We start from the raw sequence: 23,482 nt of genomic DNA, 5'->3' as shown, positions 1-23,482 counted from the left end.
TTTTCAGTCTTTAGATGTCCACAGCTGGTAGAGACACATTCCAGAAGACCTGCAGCTGTTACTTCAGCCACAGGTGGTTCTGCTAAGAATGAACTCAGGGAGCTGAACAGAAACACGCCTCAGGTTTCAGATTTTTTATCTTTAGAGATTAAAAATCATGTATCATTTTCCTATGACTTAACCATGATGCACTCCTTTGTGTTGGTATATCAAAATCCCATCAAAAACATTTCAGTGTGTGAACACACAACAAACAGCTGAGAAGTCAAATGAAAGGAATAAAACCCATCTAGGGAAGGAAGAAATGGCTCAATGAAAAGCAGTTTTAATGTACATCATACAAAACATTTATTGTTTCCAAAATACACAAGAGACCCTAAGAAAGAGCACAGGGTAAAAAAGATAACCCTTCAGGATTGTTTGAAAGAGACTATGCTCATCTTCAGTTTATTTCACTGGCAAATATGTCCCAGAGACAAATCTAGATATGATGGCCTCTTTGAAAAAGAAATGCTAAACTTTGATTTGCCAACTCAGCCTGCCAAAATAAATAAAACTGTTTTTCACACCTACAACAATACCTGGCCATCAAACCCCTCCCCCCCCCATAAAAAAATAGCTCTCCACAGAAATGTAGTGATCAAGAGCTTCTGTCCTAACGTTTGACAGCATAAATGGAGGTTTTCCTCCCAGTCTTCCTACAACCTTTAACTCTGTTCTAGGAGCTCACATCCAAGGATGGCAGAAAGACGTTTGGTGAGAAAAAAGATTACAGCAACCTGAACACAGAATGGAATATCTGAATATTCAAGAAGAGCAGTATCTGTCCTAACAGATTATTACCACACTTAACATAAAAAGTAAAAACATTTATTTGCTCATTTATTAATTTGTTGTAACAATGCTTCCTGGCAATAAATCCCACACCATTATGAAAAGCTTGATTATGTCCCTTTAAATAGTTCCACATTTGTAAGTAAAATTAATTTGTGGGTGGCAGCTAGGAAAAATTTGCCAAATTGTCTCAATGTCATTGCTATTGGCTCTTGTTTGGTGCCAGTCATTTTATTGGATTATAGAAATTTAAAGAAACAAGACATTTTAGCAACATAATTTATTCAATTAACAAAAGGGGCCTCAGTAGTGTGTGGAAGAACCAAACAGAACCACGGCAGCCTATCACCTTCTCCTCATAATGGTCACCAACCTGGTCACACACTGCTGTGGGACGGCATCTTATTCTCTAACCAGCGTTTGTCACAAGTTAGCCAGTGAAGTTGTGTTGGTCATTCTGGTAGGAACATTACAGGATCCCATGTGGTAAGGACTGCAGGCAGGATGTTCCATCCTTTTTACTGCTACTCTCTGGAGATATTTTCTGATAAGAAACACACTGTGGGGGCAGCGTTGGCATATTGGAGGGTAGAGTTGCATTGTGATAGCCTCCAATAATGACGAGCCTCATTTGTCCAGTGAATAAACTGATGCCCCACAATATCACCCTGCCTCCACCGAAAGTTGTTTGGCATTGGCAGTGAGGATTTGTCAAGTTTTTCAAAGTCAACTCTGAAATAATCTGCATTGTTACAACACAGGTAAAATCAACCAAACAATTTCTCTTACTCTTTGCGGAGTTTTAATAACTCCAAAAACTGGACTGGTGAGACTGAGCGCCTCTGTGATTTAGATGCTTTATATGTTGCTTATAAACTAATGTTTTTTGGAGACAAAATAGGCATGAAGTAACTGACAAATATGATTCACATACCTTTCAAAAAGTTAATAGGTCAGTTCAACACCATCTGGAGCTCTAAACCACATTTGTGTCAAAACGTAGTTTTCCTAATTGTCATTCAAGTTTCATTGCCCTAATTTTCTTACCTCTGAATTCTAAAATGATATTTGATGGATAAAGCAGTGGATCAGGAAAGGATCCATATGCGCTCACAGCTGCTGGGGCATTTTTGTTTGAGCTGAAGAACGTCAAACTGTCATGTTCAAATATCACCCAGATTGTAAGATCTGTCCTTTGTGAAGTGCTTCCACAGTCTCCTTCTGCCTTAACCATTTAAACACACGCACACACACACATCTCCAAAATAAATTCAATAAATAAGACAATGTTGTAAGGCAATGCTGACCGTGCGTTTGTCACAATGAACGACAAATCAAGAAACATACATGGTATCAAGATGCACATTCATTAAGAGCAACACAGCCACCTTTCCTCAACTGAAGTTTCAAGGCCTTCCAGGTGATCTCCTGATCGACAGGGCTCAGTCCCCACAGCGCCTCCCACTGGTTTCTGCAGCAGGATGACCTTGTTACTCAGTGCACCAGCAGGCTGGACACAGTGCAACAATGAACCTTGAATTTTCTCAGGAAAAGTCAAAGTAAGATTCAGCAGCACAGCCGCTCAAAGCCTCAGGACAGTCCCGAAGTTTCCAGGTAACTCTGCAGCTTCCGAACTGTACTTCTGTCCAAGGAGCAAAGGTCAAAGTCAAAAGTAGTGTTTGTGATGTGGAAATGCCCTGTTTCCTCGATGAGGTTTACGATCTGGAAACCACAAGAACACAGACAGCTGAAGTCAATGTTTAATTCTTTGAAGGAATTTTATTTGCTGTTTAATGTTGATTCAACAAATCTTTTTTAGATCATTTGGTTCCATGATCTGTATGTGGGGGGTTGAGATCACTTCACCAAAACAACACCCCAATCCCACTCAGGAAGGAGGGTTCTGCAACGCCAGCTGGATGACCTGAATGCTCCCCAAACTCATATGGATATTCACATGCTGGCTTACAGCTGATGAAAACCCCAAACTCAGTTTCCTCACCAAATTAAAATCTAATTAAAGAATTTTTAGCCAAGAAATGTTATGTTATGGCCTAGATAATCAGCAGTCACTGGCAAAGAAGGTAATTGCTAAAACATTTGGCTGCTTACAGAGAGCAGTATCAAAACATCATAAAAACAGAAAGTTTAGTGGAAGGAAAAAACTGTTTGAGTTGACATAGCTTATACAAAGCTCCACAACCCTGGTTCTCAATGAATTTCTGTGTTTGCAGATCCTTTGTAGTAAAGGTTGCAATAAACGTTACTAGCTTCACATTTTCCATGTTAGGGGGAGCTTTGAATCCACTTGTTATAAGGTCCACTTGTAGAATCAGCTGTCTTTTGTCCTCCTCTAGCTGGAACCATGTTATATACAGTAGTTCCTCATGTTTGAAGAATATTTCATTTTACTTTGACAAAGCCTGTTTAATGAGTGGCTCTTGTCCAACCTATTTTGCCTTTGGTACAGAGTGCTGGGTGCGGTGCATTTGGGCTTGTTATGTGTTCACCATAACTGTCTGGGTGACACATTTCCTCTCTCCAGTGTTCCACCTTTTCAGCTCCATAGAATTAGGTCATGAATTCAATTCAATATCGTTCAAGTCCAACTGCTGATAGATCACTAATTAGATTTTGTCCTCCAGGCCTATCCAGGACAGAGGCTACAAATGTCTCATTCTTCGTGTTAAGCCATCCTGATCTCCTCTAAGGCCGGAATGATTCCTCTAATGATTCTAGTACCTCGATTACTAAAATCCTTAAAGGCTTCATTAAATTCTGTTCAACTATTCAGCGTACTGTGGTTATTTGCGTTGCACATTGCTCTCACGTCGGCTCATGATAGCCTACTCAGCTACATGGATACCAAGTGCGGTTATCAACTGAGGAGAGAAATGGTGAAGGGTAAAAAGAAGCACCAAGAACACAACTGAAAGTGACAAAAAAGATGGATCACTCTAAATTTAACAGAAAACACAGGACAGTGTCTTTACTGTGAAACTGAGTTAGCATTTCATAACAGCATGTCCTCCATGCTGCTACACCTGAGGATGCAGCACTCATCCTCCTGTTTGAGGAAACTTTCTGATGTGAAAAACTCTCTTTATAAATCCAGAATATAATATGTAAGTGACACTTTATGCATTTTTCTGCTTGTGACCATTTTCCCTACAGAAGCACATAGAACTATAAATGTTCATGTAGTGCTGAAGACCTGCTGTTATTGAATTGTTGGCAATAACATGTTGACTTTCTTTAAAAGGAATCAGATTCTTCAATAATATTCTCATGTACTGCTAACTGTTCTGGGTTAACATTTTCAACGTCTAACTCCATAACAGCGCACATCCTAAATACATAAATAAACTCATAAAAACACTAGTTAAAAAAAGCACAATTTTATTCAAAAGCACCACTGACAAGGTTTGTAGGTTAAAAACACAATAAAAAGTGAAGTTATTTAAATCAGAGCCCATCCAAGATGTAGAAGTCATCATGTGCGGTGGATTATTCACAAATAAAACTCACCTGCTGGAGTATATGACCTTCTCTTAGAGTCATCAGTCTTTTGTGAAGTTCTACCAGCTCATCCAGGTATGCCTAGAAAACACAGCCATATGAAGTTAGCTTTGACTGGTTCTATGACCAGTCAAAGAAAACAACAACAGAAGGAGTCATGTTTGAGGAGCAGTTTCTCTAAAGAAAAAGGGAGCTGAAAATAAGTCCTATACCACGTTCTATACCAATGGAAAAGCTTGGTGTTGGGATCCTAATGACTGTCCATCACACTCGCCTTGCACCCTGAAGGACACTGGCAAGGCCAGATGTTAGGAGATGTTTGAGCCAATGAATTTACCTTGTCACAATCTGTGTTTTCGTTCTTGTCTTGCTTGCTATGTTTGACGGGGCTCTTTACCTCAAGTATCTGTAAGAGAACAGAGTAAAACAAGTGAAAGTAACATACAGTGAACTGCTTAGTTCCTATGTCAAATACATTTATGTAATGCATGTCTGTAGAGCTCTTTAATATTCTACCTGGTTATTGGTGGTCTTTATTAAAGTTGGAGCTTCTTTACGGGAGGGGGGTGAGGGAGAGGAGCCATCAGTCTCACTGCCATCACTTAAACTAAGCCAGAGTATGTGGAGGGAAACAAGAAAAGGGTTTAGTCACTCATAACAAATGAAGAAAAGAATTTATAAAACATCACATTTATAGCATGAACAGATCTAATCTTTCTCTTTTTATCAATATTCACATCAAACGTTTGTCTCCTTTAAGGCTACAATATGCACAAACGTCTGAAAGCACCATGTAGCAGTTTGACCATTAGCACTGGGTTTTCACAGGAAAATCAACTCCAAGACTACATTCACACTGCAGCTTGAAGTGACCCAAATCCGATTTTTTTGCCCGTATGCGACCTGTATCCAACCTTTTCATGACAGTCTGAACGACACAGATCCGATGCGACCCACGCCACTTGGACATGTGGTCCTAAATCCGATATGTATCTGATCTTTTCAAATGGCTCCGGTTGGAAAACAACTTAAAAATCACCAAATACAGGTCAACATTTCCATCCATATTTACGTCCGCCAATACTAAGCATGCTCGCTACATGTGACATCATTGCGCCATCTACTGCGCATCCAGGACACTTGAGTTGTATGAACGCGTTCACACAGGAGATCACTACAAGTCACATTTATTTGGAAATGTGTTCGGATTTCACCAAAAAATCTGAATTGAGCATTAAGACCCGCATTGTGAACGTAGCCTAAGTTACAGTGAGAACCCAGGATCTGATATTTGTTGAGGCATAAAAGTTTTAATTAGGGATGAATGCAAAATTAAACAATTTGACTTTACTGGTGTAACTGAAGATAATCTGTTCTTTGTCCAAGCAACAACTCTCTGAGGAGTGAAAGTTGTTACTGATATAGAAAAACTGAAAGGAATCTATTTTTCTGTTTGTAACATAAAGTTAGAAGAACCCACAAACCTGTTAAAGGCTCCTAAACAGGAAACCTTATTTTCCACAGAGGTTCTTCTGCTGTTCATTCAGGCTGTCACCCAAACAGGTGGCATTGCAATGGGAGACAGTCTTTATTATCCTGATTTATTACAGGAAAGTTGACAGTTTTCTTGTTCTGAGCTTTTGGAAATGTGGGCAACTAGGTTTTCTCAATGACTTCCTTTTATAAAGTAGATTTACACATCTATAGCTAACATTAAGTTATTAAAGAAATGTCACCTCTTTAAATAATTTTGTCTTTGTTTCTACATATTAGTAACATTATCAGTGATTCAGTGTTTAAATGTGGCATCAAATCAACTATTTAGGCAATATTACACTAAATACAGCTGCATGTTATTTTAAAAGGATCTTTTAGAAACAAATAATTGGATATTCTGTGATATTGTGCACTTAAATGTTTGGTATTGCATTATTTTCATTTTTATTGTTGTTGCTGATTTTTTAAATGTAACTGTTTTCTGCTGAGTTGCAGAGAATTTCCCACTCAGATACAAATAATGATCTGAAATGATTTTATTTACAGTCTAAGGATGAATCTGGTCCAGGCAAATAGTATCCCAGTTCAGTTTCTGGTACTCATATTTTCTTTGCCGATCCACGGCAGTCAGCATGATTGGCTGCGACTGGTTGTGACTAGTTTCAGCTCTAATTGTTCGCTTCAGTCCGAGCCCACTGTTAATTATTAGCCACTGATTCCTGTACAGAGGAGTAATGGGGTAACTTTGTCTCTTCTCTGTTCAGCAGGTAATGGAGCTGCTTGATGATGATTACTGATACCAGTAGTACAACGGAGCATTCCAAGGGAGGGGACTCTACACCAACTCTGCACCTGGAAAGCACATATCTACAGGAGGGACTCAGATACGCTCAACACCCTGATGGAGCTATCAGTAAGTTGTTTTTACTTTTATTTTTTTCAGACACTAGTGGCCTTTATTGAACAGTTATCTGATAGGAAAGAGGGTGTAGAGAGAATGAGAAGACATGCAGGACCACCGCGTAGAGGACTATAGCCTCTGCACATGGTGCGCCTGCCTCACCAACCAGCGCCCCTGGAAGTTGCTAATACAGGTCCTTCTCAAAAAATTAGCATATTGTGATAAAGTTCATTATTTTCCATAATATCATGATGAAAATTTAACATTCATATATTTTAGATTCATTGCACACTAACTGAAATATTTCAGGTCTTTTATTGTCTTAATACGGATGATTTTGGCATACAGCTCATGAAAACCCAAAATTCCTATCTCACAAAATTAGCATATTTCATCCGACCTATAAAAGAAAAGTGTTTTTAATACAAAAAACGTCAACCTTCAAATAATCATGTACAGTTATGCACTCAATACTTGGTCGGGAATCCTTTTGCAGAAATGACTGCTTCAATGCGGCGTGGCATGGAGGCAATCAGCCTGTGGCACTGCTGAGGTCTTATGGAGGCCCAGGATGCTTCGATAGCGGCCTTTAGCTCATCCAGAGTGTTGGGTCTTGAGTCTCTCAACGTTCTCTTCACAATATCCCACAGATTCTCTATGGGGTTCAGGTCAGGAGAGTTGGCAGGCCAATTGAGCACAGTGATACCATGGTCAGTAAACCATTTACCAGTGGTTTTGGCACTGTGAGCAGGTGCCAGGTCGTGCTGAAAAATGAAATCTTCATCTCCATAAAGCTTTTCAGCAGATGGAAGCATGAAGTGCTCCAAAATCTCCTGATAGCTAGCTGCATTGACCCTGCCCTTGATAAAACACAGTGGACCAACACCAGCAGCTGACACGGCACCCCAGATCATCACTGACTGTGGGTACTTGACACTGGACTTCTGGCATTTTGGCATTTCCTTCTCCCCAGTCTTCCTCCAGACTCTGACACCTTGATTTCCGAATGACATGCAGAATTTGCTTTAATCCGTAAAAAGTACTTTGGACCACTGAGCAACAGTCCAGTGCTGCTTCTCTGTAGCCCAGGTCTGGGGAATGCGGCACCTGTAGCCCATTTCCTGCACACGCCAGTGCACGGTGGCTCTGGATGTTTCTACTCCAGACTCAGTCCACTGCTTCCACAGGTCCCCCAAGGTCTGGAATCGGCCCTTCTCCACAATCTTCCTCAGGGTCCGGTCACCTCTTCTCGTTGTGCAGCGTTTTCTGCCACACTTTTTCCTTCCCACAGACTTCCCACTGAGGTGCCTCGATACAGCACTCTGGGAACAGCCTATTCGTTCAGAAATGTCTTTCTGTGTCTTACCCTCTTGAATGATATGCTAATTTTGTGAGATAGGAATTTTGGGTTTTCATGAGCTGTATGCCAAAATCATCCATATTAAGACAATGAAAGACCTGAAATATTTCAGTTAGTGTGCAATGAATCTAAAATATATGAATGTTAAATTTTCATCATGACATTATGGAAAATAATGAACTTCATCACAATATGCTAATATTTTGAGAAGGACCTGTATTTAAACAGAAATGTTTAAGCTGCTCTCCAATATCAGAGTTGTAGTGCTAGCATTGTTAGCATCAGGCTTTTCAGTGTTTCCCGTTTGTCTGCCTCATAGGCAAAATAACTCCAAACAATGCTTTTACTGTATCAATACAGAGGGTAGCTGCTGTGTGAAGTTATGTACCAGCTTGGGGAGATGAAAATGACTAGGGTTGCGTCAATTTTAAATGGACTGAACTTATATAGCACTTTTCCAGTCATACAGACCGCTCAAAGCGCTTTACACTAGAGCCACATTCACCCAATTGCACTCACTAACGCTCACACATTCATACACCGATACGCAGATCGGTAGGCAACTTGAGGTTAAGTGCCTTGCCCAGGGGCACATTGACATATGGCAGGAGGAAGCTGGAATCGAACCCACAACCTTCTGACGACTACTCTTCCTACTGAGCCACAGTCGCCTATCTAATGAGTATCTTTAAAAAATATATAATTTTTTAGAACCCAGTATATCTAAATATGGATTATTTTGACAAACCTACCATGGATATACATTGTTCAGCAGAGGTCCATCAACAATTAGGCCTGTTGGTTACTAACCTGTGTTGGTGTGTCAGACGGGTTTGTGTGGGTCGTTCTGCATCAGAGTCTATGTCGTTGTCATCAATGTCCTCTGAATCGTCATCGTTGTCGTCAGACTGCAGATCCTGCACCACTGACTGCAGCGGCCCAAGCACTAAATGGCAAATACAGGAACACAACTTTTCTCTTATAAAAACACAGAGAGGTAAAAGAACAGCAGCACACCTTAACATACAACTAAATACCAGTTGGATGTTGGAACACATGGAGGCAGGACCAACACGAGGAAGTGGTTCTGGTTAACATTTTCTGACAGCTACCTTCCTTCTGTCCTGATGAGAAAGAACTGGGTCTGCTGTGAAACCTACATCCTGATGCCGTGATGTAGGGCTGAGTTCAAATATGACACAGTAATGGAAATAATGGCGACCACCATCAACCAGTCCAACAGTGGTTACCATGGAGACTGGACACAGCTAGTAAACAATGAGATGTCCATTTTCTAATCAAAGAAAATGGACTAAGTGCATCCCAAACTACACATATGTATACATTTATTAAAACCTCAAAGTAAAAAAAAAAACCCAAACATTTTATTCCCCTTTTTATATATATTAGATTTAAAATGTCTTCATTAAGAGCAAGTGGGACTGAAGTCAAATTCCTTGTCTGTGTGCACAAACTTTCCCATGAATATATTCTGATGCCAGAATGAAATATGTAAGACAGCAAAGTTCATTCGTTTTTAAACTGGATCAGTTGCCTATTTCATGTAAAGTGGCAGCATATAAATAAACTGGAGTGAATTACAGAATGTTTTTGTGTGTAAACAGCAGTAAGAGGTCTGTAATTCAGATAAATTATTACCTTGACGTTTGTGCTGTGTGGGAGCAAAGCCTGAACTGGAGCTGGAACTGTCAGGACTGGGCTGTTCAGACTGCGAGAAAGAACAGAAATAAACCTTTTAAACACATGAAACAAGTAACTGGTTTGTTAAGGAAGCTGTTATCACCTACCTACCTACACCAGGTAAACAACCTTGACTGTATGTCACAGCACAAAGTGCCTCTGTGAAAATAGTTTAAATTCTTGTCCAGGTCCACAAAAACCCATTAACTAATCCATCTCCTGCTCTGCCAGTCAACAGCTGTCCTGGTTTTCCAAGCAACAATGAAGAGGCGTGTCATCAACGTCAACCCCACAAGTCACAGTGTTCAACATCACAGGATAAATGTTGTAGAATCGTTTTTTGTATTGGACATAGTTATTCCAACTAACCATATTTTCATTTTCAAATTCAAACCACACAGGTCGGTTTACACAGAAGAGTCCACAGCTAGCTTTTAGAACTTTAAATCAAATTCTTGCAATGACCCAGTTATCCATCAGACTTCCCCAACCTGAAATACTGTCCAACCTGAAAAACTGGGGGATTAAGAAGATTGTTACAGTTCTTTGCAAAGGTATTCATAGCTCTAAAACATCTTCAGGTTTTGTCACATTACAACAACTTCACTGTATTTCATTGGGATTTAACTTGCTGGACCAAGACAAAATAGGCCGTAATTGTGGATTAGAGGAAAGGAAACGTTGGTTTAAACAAATAGAACACAAACTTGAAAAGAGTGATGTATTTATGTCCCATGAGTCAATAGTTTCTAGATCCACCTGTTGCAGCTATTTCAACAGTAAGTCTATTGGGGTGTCTCTACCAGCTATGATCATATAGAGACTTAATTTGTTTTTCAAACTAGTTTAAGCTCAGCCAGATTGGATGGAGAACATCTGTGAACACATGTTTTCATATCTTGCCACAGATTCTCAGTTGGATTTAGGCCTGGACTTTGACTGGGCCATTCTAACACATGAATATACTTTATCTAAGCCACTCTGTAGTAGCTCTGGATGCATGTTTAAGGTGGTTGTCCTGCTGGAAGGTAAACTTCCACCTCAGTCTCACGTCTTCTGCAGCCTCTAGTAGGTTTTCTTCCAGGATTGTTCTGGATGTTGCTCCATCTATTCCCATCAACTGCCTGTCCAACTTAAATTCAATTCAGTTTATTTATATAGCGCCAATTCACACACGTCGTCTCAAGGCACTTCACAAAAGTCAGGTACATACATTCCAATTAATCCTAACCATTGAACAATGCAGTCAGATTCAGTTATTTTGATAAAAAGTTTTTCTATCTAAGGAAACCCAGCAGATTGCATCGATCAGCAATCCCTCATACTGAGCAAGCATGTAGCAACAGTGGAGAGGAAAAACTCCCGTTTAACAGGAAGAAACCTCCAGCAGAACCAGGCTCAGTGTGAGCAGAACTTCTATGTCCCTGCTGAAGTAAAGTATCCCCACAACATGATACTACCACCACCATGTTTCACTGTGGAGATAATACTGCATATAGAGTGAAGTGACAGGAAGCAGATGAGTTTGGCTTGATTAGAATAGTAATTGAGGTGTATGCCTGGTCCTGATGTACACAGTTTTTGAAATTGGGTATTTCCTACACAGTAAATGAATAAACCAAATGATTTTCTACAGGTCCTTCTCAAAATATTAGCATATTGTGATAAAGTTCATTATTTTCCATAATGTCATGATGAAAATTTAACATTCATATATTTTAGATTCATTGCACACTAACTGAAATATTTCAGGTCTTTTATTGTCTTAATACGGATGATTTTGGCATACAGCTCATGAAAACCCAAAATTCCTATCTCACAAAATTAGCATATCATTAAAAGGGTCTCTAAACGAGCTATGAACCTAATCATCTGAATCAACGAGTTAACTCTAAACACCTGCAAAAGATTCCTGAGGCCTTTAAAACTCTCAGCCTGGTTCATCACTCAAAACCCCAATCATGGGTAAGACTGCCGACCTGACTGCTGTCCAGAAGGCCACTATTGACACCCTCAAGCAAGAGGGTAAGACACAGAAAGACATTTCTGAACGAATAGGCTGTTCCCAGAGTGCTGTATCAAGGCACCTCAGTGGGAAGTCTGTGGGAAGGAAAAAGTGTGGCAGAAAACGCTGCACAACGAGAAGAGGTGACCGGACCCTGAGGAAGATTGTGGAGAAGGGCCGATTCCAGACCTTGGGGGACCTGCGGAAGCAGTGGACTGAGTCTGGAGTAGAAACATCCAGAGCCACCGTGCACATGCGTGTGCAGGAAATGGGCTACAGGTGCCACATTCCCCAGGTCAAGCCACTTTTGAACCAGAAACAGCGGCAGAAGCGCCTGACCTGGGCTACAGAGAAGCAGCATTGGACTCTTGCTCAGTGGTCCAAAGTACTTTTTTCAGATGAAAGCAAATTCTGCATGTCATTCGGAAATCAAGGTGCCAGAGTCTGGAGGAAGACTGGGGAGAAGGAAATGCCAAAATGCCAGAAGTCCAGTGTCAAGTACCCACAGTCAGTGATGGTCTGGGGTGCCGTGTCAGCTGCTGGTGTTGGTCCACTGTGTTTTATCAAGGGCAGGGTCAATGCAGCTAGCTATCAGGAGATTTTGGAGCACTTCAGAATCAGAATCAGAATCAGAAAAGCTTTATTGCCAAGTACGTTTTTGGACATACAAGGAATTTGTTTTGGCGTAGTCGGTGCAATACAGTACAAATTAAACAGTATAAACATATCTACAATATAATATAAATATATGTGCACAGTTTTAAGTGAGTGAGAGTAAATATAGAGCACTATAAGATGCAAGAGCAATACAACAGTGCAGGTGATCATTGTGCAAGTAAAGCAGGAGTCCAAGCTGAACGTTAATGTAACGCATAGAGTTACAAGTTACAAGTGTCCTGTCAGCAAAAAAAGGGGGGGTGTGGGGGAAAGGGACAGTGTCAGGGTGGTTTCCGGGCTTTGTTAACCAGGCTGGTGGCAGATGGGAAAAAACTGTTCTTGTGGCGTGAGGTTTTGGTCCGGATGGACCGCAGCCTCCTGCCAGAGGGGAGAGTCTCAAAGAGTCTGTGACCGGGGTGGGAGGGATCAGCCAGAATCTTCCCTGCCCGCTTCAGGGTCCTGGAGGTGTACAGTTCCTGGAGCGACAGTAGACTGCAGCCAATCACCTTCTCAGCAGACCGAATGACACGCTGCAGCCTGCCCTTATCCTTGGCTGTAGCAGCGGCGTACCAGATGGTGATGGAGGAGGTGAGGATGGACTCAATGATGGCTGTGTAGAAGTGCACCATCATAGTCTTTGGCAGGTTGAATTTCTTCAGCTGCCGCAGGAAGAACATCCTCTGCTGGGCTTTCTTGATGAGGGAGCTGATGTTTGGCTCCCACTTGAGATCCTGGGAGATGATGGTTCCCAGGAAGCGGAAAGATTCCACAGTGTCAATTGTGGAGTCACAGAGGGTGATGGGGGCAGGTGGGGCTGGGTTCTTCCTGAAGTCCACAACCATCTCCACTGTCTTTAGAGCGTTGAGCTCAAGGTTGTTCTGGCTGCACCAGTCCAACAGATGGTCCACCTCCCATCTGTACGCAGACTCATCACCATCAGAGATGAGTCCGATCAGGGTGGTGTCGTCCGCAAACTTCAGAAGCTTGACAGACTGGTGACTGGAGGTGCAGCTGTTGGTGTACAGGGAGAAGAGCAGAGGAGAGAGAACACAGCCTTGGGGGGAACCGGTGCTGATGGTCAGGGAGTCAGAGACGTGCTTCCCCAGCCTCACGCACTGCTTCCTGTCAGACAGGAAGTCAGTGATCCACCTGCAGGTGGAGTCGGGCACACTCAGCTGGGAGAGCTTCTCCTGTAGCAGAACTGGGACGATGGTGTTGAAGGCAGAGCTGAAATCCACAAACAGGATCCTGGCGTAGGTTCCTGTGGAGTCCAGGTGCCGGAGGATGAAGTGAAGGGCTAGGTTGACTGCATCATCTACAGACCTGTTGGCTCTGTAGGCAAACTGCAGGGGGTCCAGGAGGGGGTCGGTGATGTCTTTTAGGTGTGAGAGCACAAGGCGCTCAAAGGACTTCATCACCACAGAGGTCAGGGCGACGGGTCTGAAGTCATTAAGCCCTGTGGTCCTTGGCTTCTTGGGAACAGGGACGATGGTGGAGGACTTGAAGCAGGCTGGCACATGACATGTCTCCAGTGAGGTGTTAAAAATGTCTGTGAAGACTGGAGACAGCTGATCAGCGCAGTACTTCAGGCTGGCTGGTGAGACAGAATCCGGACCAGCAGCTTTCCGGGGGTTCTGTCTCCTGAAGAGTTTGTTGACGTCCCTCTCCTGGATGGAAAGAGCCGTCCTCGGCGTGGGTAGGGGGCTGGTGGGGGGGAACTTCAGGGTGGGGGTTGGAGGTGCCAAGGCCCCTCTTGAGGTTGGGGAGGTGGGGGTGGTGGATTGTGGCTGCAGCTGTTGGGGGGCGTCGTGGGAGATGGTTGCAGGACTGTCCCTTTGTCTTTCAAAGCGGCAGTAGAACTCGTTCAGGTCGTTGGCGAGGCGTCGGTCGTTGATGGAGTGGGGGGCTTTCGGCTTGTAGTTGGTGATTTGCTTGAGCCCTTTCCAGACAGACGCAGAGTCGTTGGCTGAGAACTGGTTTTGGAGCTTCTCAGAGTACAGTCGTTTGGCCTCTTTCACTGCCTTGCCAAACTTGTACTTTGCCTCTCTGTATATGTCTTTGTCCCCACTCCTGAAGGCCTTTTCCTTATCCAGTCTTAACCTTCTGAGTTTAGCTGTGAACCAGGGTTTGTCGTTGTTGTAACTCACCCTGGTGCATGATGGTACACAGCTGTCCTCACAGAAGCTGATGTAGGAAGTCACAGTCTCTGTGTACTCGTCCAGACTGTTGGTAGTAGTCCTGAACACATCCCAGTCTGTACAGCCTAAACACGCCTGGAGATTCTCCACAGCCTCACTGCTCCACTTCCTTGTCGTCCTCACAACAGGTTTGCAGAGCTTTAGTTTCTGCCTGTATGCAGGAATCAGGTGGACCATGATGTGGTCGGATTGGCCCAGTGCAGCACGTGGGACGGCGTGATAAGCGTCTCTGATGGTGGTGTAACAGTGATCCAGAATGTTGTCCTCTCTGGTCGGACATTTTATAAACTGTCTATATTTGGGGAGTTCGTGGGTCAGATTACCTTTGTTAAAGTCGCCAACGACGATTACTAAGGAGTCCGGGTTGGTCCGCTCCACATTCAGTATCTGGTCGGCGAGCATGCGCTGTGCGACCTGCACGTTAGCTTGCGGTGGGATGTAAACACCGACCAGGATGAACGAAGCGAACTCACGGGGGGAATAGAAAGGCTTACAGTTTATGATGAAGGCTTCCAGATCTGGAGAACAGTGCTGCTGAATCAGTGTCACGTCGTTGCACCAACCACTGTTGAGGTAAAAACAGATTCCTCCACCTTTCGCTTTGCCGGAGAGTTCCGTGTCTCTGTCCGCTCTGTAGAGCTGGAATCCTGCCAGCTGCAGCGCAGAGTCCGGTATTAATCCACACAGCCACGTCTCCGTGAAGCACAAAACTGCCGATGAATAAAAGTCCCTGTTTTTCCCCAACAACAGTTGTAGTTCCTCCATTTTGTTGGGAAGTGAGCGCACGTTAGAGAGAAATATTCCAGGTAACGGTGTTCGTAGTCCACGCTGGCGAAGACGTACCAGCACCCCAGCCCGTTTCCCTCTCTTCCGGCGTTTCACCTCGTGAACAAAGGTGAGCGCACCTTTGACCAGAATGTCTAAAAATTCCAGAGCAGTAGGCAGAAAAGTTGGAAATAACTCCTCTGGTGTCGTAGCCCTGATGTTCATGAGTTCTTCTCTGGTGAGAGAGCTCCGGGTACCATCACAGAAGACCGTTTTAAAGCAAAAAACAAAACAAAACAATGCGCACCAACACGCTGAGGCGACCATCTGCGGCGCCATCTTGTATCTTGTCTTCATGCTTCCATCTGCTGAAAAGCTTTATGGAGATGAAGATTTCATTTTTCAGCACGACCTGGCACCTGCTCACAGTGCCAAAACCACTGGTAAATGGTTTACTGACCATGGTATCACTGTGCTCAATTGGCCTGCCAACTCTCCTGACCTGAACCCCATAGAGAATCTGTGGGATATTGTGAAGAGAACGTTGAGAGACTCAAGACCCAACACTCTGGATGAGCTAAAGGCCGCTATCGAAGCATCCTGGGCCTCCATAAGACCTCAGCAGTGCCACAGGCTGATTGCCTCCATGCCACGCCGCATTGAAGCAGTCATTTCTGCAAAAGGATTTCCGACCAAGTATTGAGTGCATAACTGTATATGATTATTTGAAGATTGACGTTTTTTGTATTAAAAACACTTTTCTTTTATTGGTCGGATGAAATATGCTAATTTTGTGAGATAGGAATTTTGGGTTTTCATGAGCTGTATGCCAAAATCATCCGTATTAAGACAATAAAAGACCTGAAATATTTCAGTTAGTGTGCAATGAATCTAAAATATATGAATGTTACATTTTCATCATGACATTATGGAAAATAATGAACTTTATCACAATATGCTAATATTTTGAGAAGGACCTGTACATCCAGACATGTCATAGCCTGAGAAACGTAAGCATGCGTCTGTAGCTGGACCACCCAGTTGAACATCAAAGACCACTGAGAATCAGTTGGCTGTAGTGTTAAGTAGGTGAAACATCACTTCCTCTGCAACAATGTTTGTAATTACAGGGTGCTTTCTCCTGCATCCATGGATACTACACTGTGGTGAAAGTACCACAGGTGCTACTTGAGGTGGCTTTAGTGAAACCCAGAAGAAATGCTGTTGGGAACCATTTTGGACAACACTAACTAACACTAATGATGAGAAAACATGAGTTATTCATGCAGAAATGACTTAGAAGAGAGTACAGGGAACAGGGGTGGGCGTATAAATATCGACAGTATTGATACCAAGGTGAGTATCATTATCATTTCCATACTAGCATGATGAGACTGATTCTTTTGTTGTAGTTTCTCTTCTATACATCCAGCAAATTATTGGAATTTCCTCAGAGTTCATGCCAGTGCAGTTCTCTTCAAATGTCTCTCTCTCTCAGCTGCCAACTCAGGCACACTTTGGCCCCTTCTCCTCCCTGCTCTGCCAGAAAGTAAAGTCAGAGCACTAAGTGCAGCCATGATGGTGGAGAGAAAGAGAAGCGCTGTGTGGACATTATTCACTGCGGCTGATAAGGACACTGCCACTTACTGTGCGGACACTAGATTTTGTCCCAGTGACTTCTTTTCTTCGCTGTCCGCAGAACAAATCAGGGATTTTGAGATATATTTCTTACCAGCAGATTTGTAATTCTAAATATCTCAAAATGCCATTTCTATTAGTAATAACATAATTGTTGATCGTTTTAATTTTAGATTTTACAAGTAAAAAAGTTATTTGACTATTTCAACTTTATTCAGTGAATGTTTATTTCCTATTTTCTGTTTTCCACCATCCACGTTCTTCTTTTTCCTTCAACTTTACCCTTTCAGGCGTTGCCACAGCGAGTCATCTGTCTTCATCTAACCCCGTCTTCTGCATCTTCTTCTCACACCTTCTACCTTCACTACATCCAGAAATCTCCTCTTTGGTCTTCCTCTAGGCCTCCTGCCTGGCACTTCCAGCATCAGCTATCCTTCTAACATTCAATCAATCCCTCCTCTTCACATGTCCAAACCATCTCAGTCTGGCCTCTCTGGCTTTTTCTCCAACACATCTAACATGAGCTGTCCCTCTGATATACTCATTCCTCATGATAATTAACGTACATTATCAGTCTTTGGTTTCACCTGTGTACATGCAGATTCATGCCATGACATACAGAAAGTGCCTCAGAAATGCAGAGGATGCTCTTATCACACATGACTGTTAAAGACTTGTTATATATATATATATATATATATATATATATATATATATATATATATATATATATATCACACACACACACACTCTTTCTCAGTCTGTAGTTCTTCATATACGGCCCCAAAATGTGTAATATAAAGCAAAACAGGCAACTATGGAAGCAAATGTGTCCCAATAACCAAATTAAAATGGATCATTTCATTTTCAAAATGAAGCTGCATTTTTTGTAACATAGGTTACAGTGTGTTGTAGATCTACTGTGTATACAACCCCAATCATGACTTATACTCTTTTCCCAGAGTAAAATTAAAGCACTTTTCAAGCATTTTCAAGGCACATTTTTGAACTTTTCCAGCACCAGACTTTGGAGCAGTCTTTATCTTGGTGCACCTTTTTTTCATTGCACTCTAAAACCATGGCACAAACAGCGCCCCCTAAGTGAAGGGACACTATCAACAATCTAAAATACTGTGCAACTGATTAAAATTCTGCAAGGTATAGTATCAATATGCAGAGCTCTCAAGCCTCACGCAATGAGTGTGAGAAACACGCTGACTTCACACAGCATCCATGACAATCGGATTAATACTAGCATGGGGAGATCGATACTTTAGTTTCAGATTCTCTTCTGTGTCCACCCTATTTCTCAAATTACTTCAGAGTTAAGCCGAGCGTAGCTTTTCTCCGTCAGTGCAAACAGCGCACGACTTCCTCTACTGCTCACTGCCCCTCCACTCCCTGAACATAGCCAAGCCACAGCTACTTTTTGCAAAAACTATTAACTAACCACCTTCACTGGCGTTTTCAATAACATGTTGTGCTGTTGCACATTTTAAAGTACTGTACATCCTTCATGCAATCAATTTGCAATTTATCTGCAAAGTTGCAAGCTAGCTTAATTTTAAGATTCCCTCCCACTACCATGGCTTAACACTCGAGAGCGCTGACTCTTCCGTCACAAAAAGCTGCAGGTCCTTCTTGCATATGTTGCAGGAAGCTACTTGAGGATTTAGTCCACGTTTCAACCATGTTTTTTATGTAGCGTTTTTGAGACAGTGGTCATTAAAAGAGCAAAAGCATGGCATACTGTTCTCTTTCAACATTTGTTTCAGTATCTCACTATGGGACACGCCTCCAGCGTATGTCCCCCAGAAGCTCTATTACATTACGCCAGTCTTGACTGGCAGGCGGAAGTGACGTCCACTCCCATGGGAGGGACTTCCTCCCATTATAGAAGCCGACGTCACGTAGGTGATCTTCAGTCTAACACCTCTTCTCGCTCCCAGAAGCACCTCTCAGACGGTACAGTAACTTGAGTTAGCTTAACTGTTCACAGAGCGAGCTAACAACTCGGTCGCCGAGCGCTTCTCAATAACTGTGCTCGACCGTTCTGAGTCCTTTTCAACGCTGGTCTGTCGCCAAACAGCAGCGCTGCAACTGGTCACCAAACTGGCTGCAATCTTAACGGAGCTTACGAAGTTGTGTAACTTGCACTCGTTCTCGCCATGAACAGAGTCAAACCACCATCTAGAACCTGCACATGTGGCAATCTCATAGCTGGGGCAGATACCCACTCTGTCTGCGCTTCGTGTCTGGAGCTGCAACATGTCCAGGACGCGTTAGCGTCACCGCGAGCTGCGAGCACTGTGCATTTGTGGGACGTGTTTTGCGTGGTGACAGACCTATGCCTGCGTCTCCACAGAAGCGCTATCCAAGCCTCTGGGAGAGCCATGGCCCTGATGGTCGCTCAGGAGAGAGCTAGATGGCTGAACCTGTCTACCCTGTCTCAAAGAGAGACAGGGTAGCCATGCAAAAACGCTGTGAGGAAAAAAAGAGGGAAGGTGAAGCGCTAAAGCTGTGTCTGCCCAGGAAAGCGCAGCCCCCCCCCCTCCAGCGTGCCGTTTGCTCAAGCGGGGGCTCGACCGGCCTACCGCATCCCCAAACGCCAGCCTCAGCTGTAGTCAGCTGACCGTGGGAAACAAACCGAGCTCAAAGGTGCTTGGAGAAGGAAGCCATTCGCTCCCCCGGCGACACCAGGAAACCAAGCGACCCCTTCCGCTACTGTGAGCGTAAAGAAAAAGAGGCGCCCTACCTAGGGAGCCGTCTTCGGGGTGGGAGAGCAGGATCTGCCAGACACCTGCAACCCCCCTACCAGGACACAACCTGTCTCAGTTGCAGTTCAGAATGCCACGTTCAAGGCAACTCAAACAGCCTGAAGAGCCGACGTTGAAGCTCATCGCTCAGAGCCGACCGAAGCGGAGGAGGATCAAAGCCACCGTGAGCAGAGTGGAGCCGCAGCTGTGGCCAGAAAGCCCACACCAGTGCACAAACACATGCCAGTGTCTGAAAACACGACCTTCCCCCTTCACAACATGTTCAATAAAGTTCTTTTCTGGCACGTATCCAGGTCTGGAACCGAGGGCGCAGCCACAACAAAAAATCATGAAAAATATGTTAAAAATAACACACGGACAGGATGTGGCCGTGCGGCTGCACATGAGGCCACAAGGGGGAGCTCTCGCTCCACCCTTGCCACAGCTGCACGAGGCCTCAAGGGGGAGCTCTCACCCTACCTCTAACACAGCAGGCTGCTTTTTCTGTGGAAGAAGCAGACCTGGGGCGAGCGCAGCTAGCAGTTGTAGCAGCGGAAAAGCAGATCCCTCAGCCGGTGTTGCGCACTGTTTACACGGAAGCACCTTTAGGTCCACTGGCAAACAACACTCAGCTGTGGCGAGCGTGTGGAGCGTCAGATTGGGTGATAAAGACTGTATCCAAGGGATACAGGCTCCAATTTGTGACAGCCCCACCCCGTTTCAAGGGCATAGTACAGTCATACGCCCGGGGAGAGTCCGCTCGCGTCCTGCAAGAGGAAATAATTTCCCTGCAGCACAAAAGAGCTGTCCGGCTGGTACCGCAGGAGCAAAGTAGAGACGGGTTTTACTCCAGATACTTTCTCGTGCCGAAAAGGGGCGGGGGTCTGCGACCGTTATTGGATCTGCGGGCTTTGAACACATATCTGAGACGGTATTTGTTCAGGATGCTAACACACGCAGCTCTGATAAGGTTTGTGCGTCAAGCAGACTGGTTTGTCTCCATAGACTTGAAAGACCCATATTTCCATATCCCTATATACCCCCCTCACAGAAAATACCTCAGATTTACGTTTCAGGGAAAGATATACGAGTATCTAGTACTTCCTTTTGGCCTCTCACTGAGCCCACGTGTGTTCGTGAAATGCACCGAGGCAGCCATCGAGCCTCTGAGGGAAAGGTGGATGCGTCTGGCGACGTATATAGACGAATGGCTGATTGCAGCTCAGTCGCTAGAGGAGCTCATGACACACGCCGAGATGCTTGCTTCACATCCGACAGCTCTGAGATTCACAATAAACTGGGAAAAGAGCATTTTAACCCCAGTACAAACAATCACCTTCATTGGCCTGTCCCTGAATTCAGTCGAGTTCAGAGCGTGCCTCTTAGCGGACCGAGTAAAAGCCTTTCAGGCTTGTCTGGTGAAATTCAGGTTATGCCTCAGACTGCTGGGTCTGATGGCGTCTGCGCTGGCGGTCATCACACTCGGACGTCTACACCTGCGCCCGTTTCAGAGGTGGGTGGCAACACTCAGCTTGAGCCCCACACACCATGCTCACCGCAGCGTCCTGGTTTCTCTCATATGTGCACGTGCGCTGAGCCCGTGGATGTGCCCCGGTTTTCTCAACACTGGCGTTACCATGGGAATCATCCTGACGAGGAAGGTACTTACCACAGACGCCTCGCTGACAGGTTGGGGAGCCACTCACGAGGGGATGATAGTAAACGGCGTTTGGAGTTCACAAACACAGACAGCTCACATAAATTGTCTGGAACTCCTGGCCGTGATGCTGGCATTGAGACACTTTCTGCCCTTTATCAAAGGGCACCATGTTTTGGTTACAACGGACAACACAACAGTGGTTGCATACATCAACAGACAGGGGGGTCTGCGCTCACGTCATTTACACGAGCTGGCATACAGACTGATAATCTGGACCAGCTCACACTTGCTGTCGCTAAGAGCGACTCACGTGCCAGAGGTAATGAATAGGGATGCGGATCTGCTGTCAAGGGGCAGTCCCCGCTACAAAGAGTGGAAACTCCACAGCGAGGTGATGTCCCAGATATGGAGGAGGTACAGCCGAGCGGAGGTTGACCTTTTCGCATCAGGGGAAAACGCTCAGTGTCCGATATTTTTCTCACTGACAGAGTGACAGGCTCCGCTTGGACTGGATGCGCTAGCGCACAAATAACCACCGGTCCTACTGTACGCCTTTCCCCTGCTGGAACTGATCATTCCTACACGCCAGGGTGCGAGAGGGAAAACACTCACTCATTCTGATAGCTGCCCGCTGGCCAGGGAAACACTGGCTAGCGGAGATTTTTCAGATGCTACATGGCGAGCCATGGCGGCTTCCCCTCCGCAGAGATCTCCTGACGCAGGCACGCGGAGAAATATTTCATCCGCATCCGGAGCGCATGGCCCTATGGGCCTGGCCTGTGAGGGGTAAATCTGGCTGCCAGTGGGCTTCCCCAGAACGTTATTGACACAATTCAAAATGCAAGAGCCGTTTCCATGCGTATGAGGGTAAATGACAGGCATTCGTGGGTTGGTGCGCAAAACCTATGGTGAGCGTAATGCAAAGCCCTGTGTCAGACGTTTTAACTTTTCTGCAGGCACTGTTGGATAAAGGCTTGGCTTTTTCCACTGTGGAGGTGTACCTGGCTGCTATTTCAGCTTGTCACGTTGGCTTTGGTGACAAACCAGAGGGGCAGCACCCCCTGGTGTGTCAATTAATGAAAGGTGCACGACGGCTCCGTCCAGTGTCGAGGAGCCTCACTCCTTCATGGGATTTACCTATGGTACTCGATGCGTTGTCACGTGCACCGTTCGAACCGTTGCAGCAGGTTGAGCTCAAAGTGCTTTCCTTTAAAACGACCTTATTGATTGCTCTGGTTTCTGCAAAGCGTGTGAGTGACATTCAAGCGCTTTCAGTTAACCCGTCCGGCATGCAGTTTCTGGGTGAGTCAAGGGTTTTACTGAAACCTAATCCTGCCTTTATACCCAAGGTTGCTACGGCTCTGCCATGCCATGCCCTTGAATTAATGGCTTTCTACCCACCGTCATTCTCCTCTCAGGAGCATGAACGACTGCATACGCTCTGCCCAGCATGAGCTCTGCGGTTATATGTGGAAGAAACAGCGGATTTTCACAAATTAGAGCAGCTGTTTGTGTTGTGGGCTTCATCACATAAAGGAAAGCCTCTCACAAAGCAACATCTTTCGCGTTGGGTAGTGGGGGCTATTATTATGGCTTATGAGAGCAGAGGCCTTGCACCCCCTGCAAGTCTGCGAGTTCACTCCACTCGTGGTCTGGCCTCATCCTGGGCATTGTTCCAGGGTATACCTGTGGAGGAAATATGCAAGGCTGCCAGCTGGACAACCCCTCACACCTTCACTAGGTTCTATAAACTGGATGTCACCAGGCCCACACTGGCTCACACGATTCTGGGTGTGGGTTCCACATTGCCATGAATGCAGAATGCATCTGTTGGTCTTCGAGTGAGCTCATCTGGCAATACGGGAGCAGAAATATTCCATAGTGAGATACCGAAACGAATGTTGAAAGAGAACTTTAGGTTAAGGATTTAACCCTGGTTCTCTGAAACATGAGTGAGGTATCTCACCAGATCACCCTCCTTGCAGGGAGCG

The 23,482-nt window shown here is 44.5% G+C and overlaps 1 protein-coding gene across 4 annotated transcripts in view; it reads right to left on the bottom strand.

Moving 5' to 3' along the window:
- Positions 1–309: 309 nt before the first annotated feature.
- The window catches only part of mllt3 (MLLT3 super elongation complex subunit), an 84,825-nt gene continuing 61,652 nt past the window's right edge, over positions 310–23,482 (bottom strand). For all 4 annotated transcript variants that reach the window (XM_047386548.1, XM_047386547.1, XM_047386545.1 and 1 more), the window contains 6 exons: positions 9,771–9,840; positions 8,922–9,057; positions 4,870–4,960; positions 4,691–4,759; positions 4,363–4,434; positions 310–2,556 (listed from right to left, as the gene is read on the bottom strand). In XM_047386548.1, coding sequence (XP_047242504.1) covers positions 2,425–2,556; positions 4,363–4,434; positions 4,691–4,759; positions 4,870–4,960; positions 8,922–9,057; positions 9,771–9,840 — 570 coding nt within the window. In that variant the 3' untranslated portion in view covers positions 310–2,424. The remainder of the gene's footprint in view (positions 2,557–4,362; positions 4,435–4,690; positions 4,760–4,869; positions 4,961–8,921; positions 9,058–9,770; positions 9,841–23,482) is intronic.

The sequence above is a fragment of the Girardinichthys multiradiatus genome, chromosome 14 (genome assembly GCF_021462225.1).
Source record: "Girardinichthys multiradiatus isolate DD_20200921_A chromosome 14, DD_fGirMul_XY1, whole genome shotgun sequence".
Taxonomy (NCBI): domain Eukaryota; kingdom Metazoa; phylum Chordata; class Actinopteri; order Cyprinodontiformes; family Goodeidae; genus Girardinichthys; species Girardinichthys multiradiatus.
The sequence above is the reverse complement of the archived record's forward strand: the minus strand, read 5'-3'. Positions and strand labels throughout refer to the sequence as shown.